Below are 12096 nucleotides of genomic sequence, written 5' to 3' on the forward strand. Positions count from 1 at the left end.
CGGGATGGGCATAATTAATCAATGTACAGTAATCCCTCGTTTATCACGGGGGTTAAGTTCCACAATACCCTCACAATAGACGAAGTCCGCCAAGTAGCAACCAATTATTTACTGCATGTTTACAGTTTCATATATGCAGTTCAATGTCAATGTGATATTTTAGAGGTGCAGTTATTTATTTGTCCACTTGAGGTCGCCAGCCACACTACACAAGCACATGCCTTTAAAAGGCAGGAGTGCTCTGCTTGAGTCAACCCATATGGACTTAGCAAGGACGGGGCATTTGCTGTGCCTCAAAGTGGTTGCCTCGGCGTTGTAGGCAGCGCAAAGCTTCATGCTACTTGCTGCTGCAAAATTCCTTGCGGTGCTCTTTTTAACTGCAGGTTGTAGAAAATCAAGCAAAACATTGGTCTTTACTTGCATTTGTTCCATATTGTTGGCCCAACCAGTTCCATATTGTTATTAGTGTGTGCATTAGCTGTACTGTACATCACGCTAGTTTAGTATTTGTGGAATTTATTTCATGAAACTCTCACTTTGGCATGTGTGTTAACCAGTGGCATGCATGTTCCTACATTACTAAGCAACCAAATGTGTGAGTTGAGATTGCTCAGTAAGGTTTATTTTCCTGCAAAGTAAAGAGCCTATTTGTCCATATGTGAGTCATCGCTGCCACAATATAGTGAAATAGGCAGCAATGCAAACTTAACCAAAGATCTATAGAAGATTAACTGCACTTTACTGCTCATCAAAAAAAATATCTGCAATGCACTGGATCTGCAATAAGTGAACCACCATATAAAGCAAAGCAAATTCATTTACATAGTGTATTTCATACACAAGATAACTCCAATAACAAGATAACATGATTAAAAGCATTTAAAAACACAAAAAACTTTGAGGCGGGCTCTCCGATCTCTTGGGTTGCAGTCAACGAGGTGGTTAAAAAGCTCCTCTGGCCCTGGGGGTGGATGAGATTCCGGAGGAGCAGTGTGGTTTTTGTCCTGGCCGTGGAACAGTGGACCAGCTCTACACCCTCAGCAGGGTCCTCGAGGGTGCGTTGGAGTTCACCCAACCAATCTACGTGTGTTTTGTGGACTTGGAGAAGGCGTTTGACCGTGTCCCTCCGGGAGTCCTGTGGGGAGTGCTTCGGGAGTATGGTGTACCGGACCCCCTGATATGGGCTGTTCGGTCCCTGTACGACCAGTGTTAGAGTTTGGGCAGCATTGCCGGCAGTAAGTCGGACTAGTTTCGGGTGAGGGTTGGACTCCGCCAAGGCTGCCCTTGATTTGAGATGGGTCTATAGCTTGCTTACATGGCAGCATCCAGCGTTCTATGTTTTAGAAGAGGTTTAATGGCAGCTACTTTAATAGCTTTAGGAAACTCGCCTTACTGGATGGAGTAAGGAGTTGATTATTTGCTCCAAATCAACTAGCACAGACTTTGCACTACTTTTTAAAAAGTCAGATTGTATTAAGTCAAGCTCAGCTCATTGATGGTTTGAGTTGCTGAACCATTTTCTCAACAGTTTTTTGGTCAACTGTATAAAATTCATGGTAATAAGAGTTTTTCCTGGACATTTTATCATTTTGCTGATTTGTGCTGATATTTAATGATGGATTGTATTTTTTCACTAAAATAATCCAATTCAGTGCATTTATCTGCTGTTAGAAGATCTGGAGTTATCTGATTTTTTCCAATTAATTTTCCAAATGGTTCACGAGAAACTGGAAGAGTTGTTGAGGACTACTTCTACATGCGTCCATCAAGTGTGTTCCATATTAATTTAATCTATTTATTAAAAGTAAATAATTGTCTTATTTTTATAAGCTTCTACTTGTTTAGATATGGTATATTGTTATAATTAGGAATTAAACATTTTAAACAAGATTATAAGCAGTCAGTAAAATAAAATATACACATTAACATACTACTATTTAATAAACATTTACATAAATCATGTCTAGAATATTATTATACATATTACCGTACATATACATTTTTAAAGTGTGCTGACATTTTGAGCACCAACTGCCTATTGATATTAGCTGTTCCTAGTCGGGCTTCGAAATCATTGGATTGATGGACGGACTGGACCGACCGTTCCTTGTCGGGCCTCAAAATCGATGGATGGACAGATGGACCGGACAGACGAATCAGACCGACTGACCGAAAGTTATTTTGAGCTACAGAAACATTTCTTCATTAGTCATTCAGCAGACACTTTAATCCAAGCTAAATTGCATTGCTTTTAAAATAAACTCACAAGTGCATTTTGTTCAAAAGAAGTGACTAAGAACATAATCTCGTGCTGAAGGTAATTTGGAGAATAGCTGAATAAAAATTAAACACGTGAATGGGTAAAAATACAAGTGGGATGAATCCTGGTTGTCGGCCTTTTTAAAGACTTCAAATCTAGATTCTGTAATCCTGATCTTGTTTGTATCTGAAATCGTTAATCGTACTTAGACAGCTTAAATATGGGAAAATACAAAATTACTTAAATAATTATTATACTGAAATGAATTGCACATAAAATTTACACAAAAAATGTATGTAAATGTTTAAAGAGAAATGATGACAACACTACATCCGGCCTCAATGATGTTGATGTTATATAGTCTGTAAACTTGAGTTGGCTTCCTATGTCCACTCCCAGTACAATGCTGAGGTGAGGAAGCTGGCTATTGGTTTTGGGTGTAAATGCAGCTTCTCTCCAGCCCTGACAAAGGCCATGTTCCTCTTGCTCTGCTGTTACCTTTGTTGTTGTTCTTGGCCACAGCATTGATGGCTTCGGTAATTGGCTTCAGCACATGGTCATGCCTCCACCTGTTGCGGCCCTCTGCAAGGGCTTTCGGGCAGCTGCTCAGAATGTGCTCAAGAGAGCATTTCCTAGCACAGAGGGGGTTGGAGAGTCATTCATGCCCCAGAGGTGGATGTTAGCTTGGCTTGGTAAAACATCATACATAACTTGGACCAAGAACTTGATGCACTGGGATTCTGCCTGCCAGATGTCAGACCAAAACATTTTCCTGTCCAGCACCCCTCCCACTGAGCCCATGCTCCTTGCTGTGGCATGCCGACCATCTTGCTGGTTCGCTCAGCCTCAACCCCTGCCCGCACATCTTTAAGAACTAGCTGGCGTTTGTCCTTACCCTGAACCTTCGGCGTAACTAGGTTGGGTGGGAGAATCCCAATCCAGCCGGTCCTGTTGCAACTGTGTCTACCAGAGTTGTGTGTCTCAGCCTAGACTACACCAATTCCAGGCCTTCCTGAGCCCTCTACCTCCTGCCTGTTCGCACCATGATGCCAGCTGATCCCACTTTAGAGTCCCGGGAGAGAAGGGTATCTTCATCAGGGCTACTGGAGGGGAGCTGCAGCTTGTTGGTCTTCCCATAATGTGCTACACTGCTCTGTGTCAGCCCCAGCCATCTACAAAGGCAGCTGGTTATCTTCCTCTCCAGAGACTTGACTGTTGACAGGGTTACCTTGTATACCAGCAGAGGTAAGACACCATATTGGTAAATCCATGCCTTGACATCTGAGAGCCACCTTTCCAGCTCCTTCATGGTTTGAATTGCTGCAGTGTCCCTGAGGATGCAGTCAAAGACCTTGCCAAGGCTCTTGACTTGCTTCTTGGTGATGGATGGGGTTACTGCGCCATCCAGCAGGAACTGGAACTTCTCTGCCACCTTTCCCTTCTTCAGGACCATGGCCCTGGATTTCGCTGGTTTGAAGCCCATTCTTGCCCAAGGGATGGATCTCTTCCAAGACCATGTGAGTAAACATCTTCCACCTGGCACTGATGTGGTGGTAACAGTGAGGTCATCCATAAAGGCTCTGATTGTGGGCTGCCGTATGCCTGACTTGAACACAGGGCCTCTGCATGCCACTTTCTGAACAACCATATTCATGGCAAGGGCAAAGAGGCTCCCTGAGATAGTACACCCAGTTATGATCCCCTTCTCGAGCCAGTGCCAATCTGATGTAACATCCCCAGAAGTGACTCTAAGCATGAAGTTCCCATTCTAATTCAAGATGAGAGCCATGATCTTTCTCGGTACGTGGTGTCTGGCCAAGCTTGTCACGACCAACTTGTGGGGAATCGACCTTATGCATTGGCAAGGTCAAGCCACAGCACGACAAGGTCTCCCTTTTCCTCGCATGCTTGCCTCATCAGTTGTGGCACAACTCCGGTGTGTTCTAGGCATCCAGGTATCCTGGGGACTCAAGCTTTTTGAAGCGAGGTGTGATGGTGTTATTAAGGAGAAAATCTTGTCAACCTTCTGGATACAACACTGTATAGAATCTCACTGTATCTTAACACTGAGAAGTGAAATAGATCCGAACTGCTCAAGTGTGGTTGAATTATCTTCCCTGGGTGTCCAAAACCCATCTGCCTTCCTCCACTGGTCAGCAACAGTTCCTCTGCACCAAATCATATGCAGAAATTTTCAGAGGGTTCTCAGGAGCTTTGTGTCTGGGTCCTGGCGCTCATCTGGTTCTAGCTGCGGCAACCACTTCCTAGACTTCCTTCCAGGTGCGCTCCTTGGTGTTAATATCAACAGTGGGTGATGGAATTCCTGGCAGGGCTATGAGGTTTCCTAGATATTGCTCTTTAACAGGGTCGCTTAAGTTTTTATGTAGGAAGTGATCGACTTCTTAATTTGGACAGGCCAGACGGCCACTGCACCTCTCCCATAACACATAAAATTAAGTGTGTGGCAATAAATACCCGTTTGACGTAATCCTCGGTTCTCCCAGTTAGTAGATCAGCTTCTACATCGCACCCGTTTTTGCATGTGCAAAACTTTAGCAAATCAGGCCCAAAGTGTATTGTGAAAAAATATTGTAGTGTTGCATAATACTGGATTATCAACTTTTTATGCCGCTTTACTGTTTGCAGTTCCAGAATAGGAGATGTGGAGGACTTCCCTGATGTGCGTGTGGATGCATCCTCTCCTGGACCACGGGTCACTTTCAACATCCAGGATCCGGTAACATTACATTATGCCCATACTATACCCAAAACAGAACAAAGCTGCATCCTTTATACACCCTCAGTATTCTGTAGGTTTGTCAGATATATTTTGTACTTATACAGTACGTGATTTAAAAATGTGAAAGCAAAGTGTTGTTTTTTCTAGTTAAATCTATTCGGCTGTGCATTAAGGTTGTACAGTGCCACAAGAAAGTATTCACACCCCTTAATGTTTTCCACATTTTGCTGTTACAGATTTATTTGAAAGCTGATTTGAGTATAGTTTTCTTTAAAATATATATATATAAAATAATATATAAAATATCCCATAATGACATAGTAAAAACATATTTTCAGACATTTGTGTAAATTTATAAAAAAAATGTAAACATTCAAACATAATAGGTGCATAAGTATTCACACCCTTTGCTGTGACACTCAAACTTAAGATCAAGGGCATCTGATTTACACTGATCATCCTTGAGATGCTTCTACAACTTGAATGGAGTCCACATCTGGTAAATTCAGTGGATTGAACATCATTTGGAATGTCACACACCTGACTATAAAAGGTCTCATAGTTGGCAGTGCATATCAGAGCAGAAACCAACCAATGAAGTCTAAGGAATTGTCTGCAGACCTCCAAGACCAGATTGTGTCACGGCACAAATATGGGGAAGGTTACAAAATAATTTAATCAGCATTGAAGGTCCTGAAAAGCACTGTTGTCTCAATTATTCAGAAATGGAAGAAGTTTGGAACCACCAGGACCCTTCCTAGATCTGCCTGTCCGACCAAGCTGAGTAACCGGGGAAGAAGGGCCTTGGTCAGAGAGGTGAACAAGAACCCTATGGTCACTAAGGTGGAGCTCCAATGTTCCCTTGCGGAGATAGAACCATCCAGAAGGTCAACCATTGCTAACACACGCCACCATTCAGGGCTTTATGGTAGTGTGGCCAGACGGAAGCCACTTCTCACTAAAAGGCACATGGCAGCCCGCTTGGAGTTGGCCAAAAGGCACCTTAAGGATTCTCAGACCTACAGAAAGAAAATTCTCTGGTCTGAGGAGACCAAAATAGAAACGTTTTGGCCTGAATTGCAAATGTCATATCTGGAGAAGAGGAGGCACTGCTCATCACCTGGTTAACACCATCCCTACTGTGAAGCATGTTGGTGGCAGCATCATGCTGTGGGGCTGGTTTTCTGCTGCAGGAACTGTGCGACTAGTCCGCATAGAGGGTAAGATGACAGCTGCCAAATATAGAGAAATTATTCAAGAGAACTTGCTCCAGAGTGCTCTGGAACTCAGACTAGGGCGTCAATTCACCTTCCAACAAGACAATGACCCAAAGCTCACAGCCAAGATAACAAAGGAGTGGCTTCAGAAGCATCCTGTGAATGTCCTTGAGTGGCCCTGCCAGAGCCCGGCCTTGAATCCAATCGAACGTCTCTGGAAAGACGTAAAAATGGCTGTCCACTGAAGCTCCCCAGCCAACCTGACTGACCTTGAGAGGATCTGCAGAGAAGAATGGGAGAAAATGCTATAAAACAGGTGTGCCAAGCTCGTAGAGACATACCCAAGAAGGCTTGTGATTGCTGCCAAAGGTGCTTCAACAAAATATTAAGCCAAGTGTGTGAATACTTTTGTACCTATTATGTTTAAATGTTTACATTTTCAATAAATTTGCACTACTGTCTGAAATATGTTTACACTTTGTCGTTATGGGATATTTTATGTAGATTTTTTTTTTGAAAGGAAAACTATACTCAAATCAGCTTTAGAATAGGTCTGTAACATAGCAAAATGTGGAAAAAGTGAAGGGGTGTGAATACTCTCTGGTGGCACTGTATATTCATTCACATTATTTAATTTGTCATGGCCAATCAGGAAAGCCTCCATTGTACACATTGGGTTCACAGCAGAATTATTACATGGCCATTTTGTAAAACTGCAGGCATATGGAGTGACATCAATAAGCCGTCGTTAGGAGGCATTCAAAGCAATGACTTAATGTAAATTACATTGGGGCGTGCCCATGATCCATGTAATCCCATGTTTATGTCAGTACCACATAAAATTTACATAATGTAATGGTTTTATATAATGATGATGATGGTATACATTCACCTTTAAACCCTTGAGCCCACACAAGACATTTTTCTTTATACATTTTGGATGAGCTCTTTTTTATTTTTTTTTATTTTTTTTTAACTTTTCTATTCAATTGAATCTAAATAATCAGGGTTTGGAGTCTGCAATTGCACCTGTCAGTCCAGGAGATGTATTCAAGGTATACTTTTGAAATTTAAGTTTTTACAAATAAAATAACAAAGCCTCACTGAATAACACGATAATTTAGTTTCCTCTTCTCCTTTGTGACTGCTTTGTTGATGCAGTTAGGATTTTTAAAATCCAGACTTGAGGATGATATACTGGCTTCAGCAATCAGGATGGATTTAAGAAACATTATGTTTGAACAACCGTGTGAGTGGATTTGCATAACTTGCTATCATGCTAGTTGTGACTACATGCAGCAAACAGAGATATGTTTATTTATTCATGAATCAAAGTATAATCCCTGCTCTGCAGTCAATGTGCAGCATACCAATTAGTCCCTAGTTTTACATGGATAAACTCTTAAAAAGGCAGAAATTATTATACTTGTACAATAAAAAAAATAAAATAAAGGCAAGATCAAATTTAGATTATGAAGTCAACGTATTTTCATCTTGTCTTGGAACTGTTTAAAGATCGTAACTGGCTTTGCTACAAACTAATAAATGGCTGATTTCTGAGAATAATTATGCATGGTCAGCACATGAACCACTACTATCGTAATTTCCCATTTATAATGCATTTTATTTTCTGAAAAAAAGTCTTCAATCATAAATAGTGCACATTTATACCTAGGTATAGTAGAAGATAGAAAATTCCTTCACAGTGACTATATGAGTAGATGTTTAAAAAAAGTCATTAATTAGTTTTAAATCTTCTTTCAGTTTAAATCATATTTATGTTCACATTTAAAATGTTATAATTCATCTATTCCTTTATTCTGTGTAAATATTAACGGACTCTTGTGTAATGTTTTGACAATGCAGTATTATTACTCTTCTAAAGTTTACTAGTTCTTTAGTAGTTTAGTTTTGATTGCTTGATTTGTATTAATGTAGAGTATGTATTTCTGTGGCTTTATAGAGATATATTACAACTCCTACATGCCCATTGTCAAGTTGGAGGCTTGTACAATCTACTGAAAGCTACAGAATTCATGTGCCCAGGTAACACGTTAACCCCTGGTGCAAGATAATAAAAAATAGTTAAGACACAACAAAAGCTGTAGAGGGGGAATAAACACACACAAGCTCGATCAACACTCACATTATTACAGCTATTTATGGGATTATGGAACTAACTGACTTAAAACAACATTTTAACAACTATACAACGGCGCTAGGCATGCTGGGAAATCATTTGACACCAGGACGCCACGATGACGTCAACAATGTCGTCGTCGTGAAAACAAACAATACAAACTCGCTATAAGAAGATTTCCCAGCGTGCCTAGCCTTGTGTAGTTGTTAAAATGCTGTTATATATGTCAGCTAATCCCCTGATACTGTAAATTGTAATAATGTGAATGTTATTACAGTTCATGCATGTTATCCGCCCTCTGCAGCTTTTGTTGTCCTATTTTTTTATTGCATTGCACCAGGAGTGAATGTGTTATCTGGGAACGTGACCTCTCAATACATTGTGAAAGCCAGCTGACATATCAATGGTCACGTAGGAGGTGGAAAATAGCTCCGTAAAGCCGCAGTGTTAAAGCGAAATACTAGAGTGTGCCACAGAAATATAGAATTGGTAAAAAATAAGCAATCCTTAGTATTAATAATAATACTGATCAGACCTAATTAGAAAAACAAATTAGGAGGAGATCACCAGTAACATTTATTGCATATAAATATATCAATGATAGAAAGTCATTATACATAGGAAGAAGGGTTTTCCTGATTTTTGGAGTCAATTTTGGGGGTGTGCATTATACTCAAAAGCGTATTATATATGAGAAATTACTGTACTTACTACTCCTTTCTCACACCCAAAAATATTCAGGCAGACAGCCTACGAAAAATTATAGGTGCCATCAGCATCACAGTAAAACACTAAAGTGTGATTACCTGGGGGCAAAAGCTGCAGTATCTCATTGACATTCTTCCTTAAATGTATTAACTGTTACCTTCTGTTGTGCAGTAAGGCTGTATATTTTCTTGATATTTAAAACAATTTACAGTTAAAAGTTGATTAGAATATTAGCATCTGCATCTAGCATTTTCAGACAAAAACAGTTGATCTATCTCTCGTCAGTAATTTGCCCAGAGTATTGCTCAGTCTGTTCATAGTGGTATCTTCATGCTACATAATGCATTAAAATCACGTTTACCAGTTACTTTACTTGTTTCCATTGTTTTGACTCTTCTCCAGTTGGGGTGTCATGCCATCTTCATCTCCTTTCTCATGCTGTCTCTGCTCTTCCATTCTACTGAAAGCACATGACCACTCATAACAGTTGCGGGATGGTAGTGTTCTGCCTTTGGATGTCATCTGTTAAGTACAAAATATTGAACTACAATAATTAAATATTCAGCCTCATATGGATGGCTGGATGGATGGATAGTTCATCCAAGTAACAGAACACTATCTCCTTTGCGGTGTGCATTTCTTGTAGGATTTGGGTATCATTTGTCAATTTCAATTCTGATTTCAATTGTTCTCATTGATTACTGATGTCTCAGCTATGAGTCAATTTTTGGAGTGAGAGAAAGACAAATAAGTAAATGATAGTTAAACAATATGAGTAAATGATAAGTAAAGTCCTGTCATACTAATGTTAACATTGCTTACTGATAATGTATGAAGATAAGTCTTAATATTGGTGCTCCCCTTGATAAAATATTTTAGCAGGTTTTGCACTTTTCAAGAACTATTAAACAAGCAAGCACCAATTCAGTTGTCACGTTGCTGTGCTACTAAAAATAAACAACTAAATAAATAAAGGACAACACCCACATTATATCCTTGGAGCAACTCCTAGTGTTACCATTACCTTGAAAAGGGTGGATCCAAACATGCTACTATTCATTAATCAGTTAACTAAAATTGCGTATAATTATGTATTAGCTCAGTTAGCAAATCAATGATTCATAGATGCAAAACTCGAAATCCTAGGATTGCTTCCTAGTTGTGACATCAACTACATCGTCACAGCAGTTAAGCTGATGTGTCCAAGAAAGAAACGCTTTGTGCAACGTAAACTGTCCCCAACTGAGTCTGACTTTCTGATCTTCTGTGAAGTTTCCTGAGGAGTCAGAGATGGACCTGTTGTCAGTCACCATTGATGAGCCATCCCATCCTCATGATCAGCGCCATCTTCATTCTTCATCCATAATCGGAGACCAGTGCTCAGTATTCAGTGCCCCTTGCACCCCTGCTCTTCTCTCACCCACAATTCCCTTCCAGCACGATGACATCCCGCGAGATGACCTGTCCTCGTCTTCCTCTGAAGAATCAGAAAAGGAGGATGAGTTTGAACGCGAGAGACCCCTGAGCTATCGAAGGCCTTTGTATGTCCCCCCCCTTTTACTGTTCATTACTTGGCATTAATGTCTTGCATTTCACTTGCCAGAATTGCTTAACATTTTTGCCATAATAATTTCATTTCTGCTTTCGTGTCGTGTTTCTGCCTTTCTTCAACCATTTATTTGGTCTTTCATTTTAGCCAAGGTTCTCACAGGAAGTCATCAGGCTTTTCTGCTGTGAGTCAGTTGTTCAGTGAGCGTTGGCCGAGCACACCTGCCAGTCGGAGCTTCGGCAGCGCAACAACAGAAAGAAACATCGACTTTGAGCTGGATGTGCGTGTTGAAATAGACAGCGGGAAGTGTGTTCTTCATCAGAGTACTCAGCAACCTGAGCATGAAGAAATTTCATTTAGGAGGTGCAATGAAATTAATCACGCTGGAACTTTTCCTTTAATTAAGATTTTAAAAAATGAATATGGTACAGTAATTGACGTTTCATATGACCAGCCTCTTCGTTTTATAGGAGCTGTGATCGCAGCGTCAGGAGTCTAGACCAGGAGTCTCCTCCAAAGAAGAAAAAATTGCAGCCCACATACACATCCACTACCCATCTTCTCGCTGGAAAGAAATGTCCCTCCTCACTGCAGACCAAATCGAATGACCTTGAGACCACAGTTTTCTACATTCCGGGAGTAGACGTAAAGGTCAGATTCTCCCACAGCAATTCAAAATTCATTCTGTTTGTAAAATATTTTACATTTTGAATTATTAACTCTCTTTTTCACTATTCCAGTTGCACTATAACTCCAAGACCCTGAAGACTGAATCCCCTAACGCCTCGCGTGGATCCTCCCTCCCACGTACTCTTTCCAAAGATTCAAAGCTGTATGGTATGAAAGATAATGGTCCTCCCAATGCTGTCCAAAGCCAGACTAACTCGCTCTTACCTCCCCCACTCCCACCTATCCCATCAGGTATTGAGAGTTCCCTCATTCTTAATTGCATGCCCTACTGCCATCCCTAGCCTCTGACACTCAATTGCTACGCCATTCTGTACTTGATGATTTAGATCTGCATGTGGTTCCTCTTCGTCGGCTGGATGCAGTTATTTGATTCAGGGCGTTAATCCATCACTCTCCTTTTATCAAATGGGCTCATGCATTTTGAAAGAAAGAGGCAACTTCTGTTAAGTTGACCTCTCTTCTTTAAATGCATGAACTGACTTGTAATGTATTTAACTCCAATGTGTGCCAGCAGCCAAAGGTAAAGGCAGTGGAGGGGTGAAAACAGCCAAGCTATATGCCTGGGTGGCCCTCCAGACTCTGCCAGAGGAAATGGTCATCAGCCCTTGTCTTCTTGATTTCTTGGAAAAAGCACTGGAAACCATTCCTATCACTCCAGTGGAACGGAGCTATTCAGGTTTGTTTCCCCGAGTGTGATTCCATACTCATTTGGTTGCCACTGTGCTCTCATTACAGATCATATTGGACACATTAGGTTCATTATGTCTGCGCTCTTCTTTCTTCTGGTCCTTC

General features: G+C 40.7%; 1 protein-coding gene across 1 annotated transcript in view; it reads left to right on the top strand.

Annotated features, from left to right (window-relative positions):
* The window catches only part of kiaa1109 (KIAA1109 ortholog), a 156593-nt gene that overhangs the window by 110406 nt on the left and 34091 nt on the right, over positions 1-12096 (top strand). Inside the window, exons 69-75 of the mRNA XM_061795581.1 lie at positions 4907-4997; positions 7225-7272; positions 10338-10606; positions 10762-10977; positions 11085-11265; positions 11355-11535; positions 11819-11980. Of these exons, the coding sequence (XP_061651565.1) occupies positions 4907-4997; positions 7225-7272; positions 10338-10606; positions 10762-10977; positions 11085-11265; positions 11355-11535; positions 11819-11980 (1148 nt within the window). The remainder of the gene's footprint in view (positions 1-4906; positions 4998-7224; positions 7273-10337; positions 10607-10761; positions 10978-11084; positions 11266-11354; positions 11536-11818; positions 11981-12096) is intronic.

This window comes from Phyllopteryx taeniolatus, chromosome 13 (assembly GCF_024500385.1).
Source record: "Phyllopteryx taeniolatus isolate TA_2022b chromosome 13, UOR_Ptae_1.2, whole genome shotgun sequence".
Classification (NCBI taxonomy): domain Eukaryota; kingdom Metazoa; phylum Chordata; class Actinopteri; order Syngnathiformes; family Syngnathidae; genus Phyllopteryx; species Phyllopteryx taeniolatus.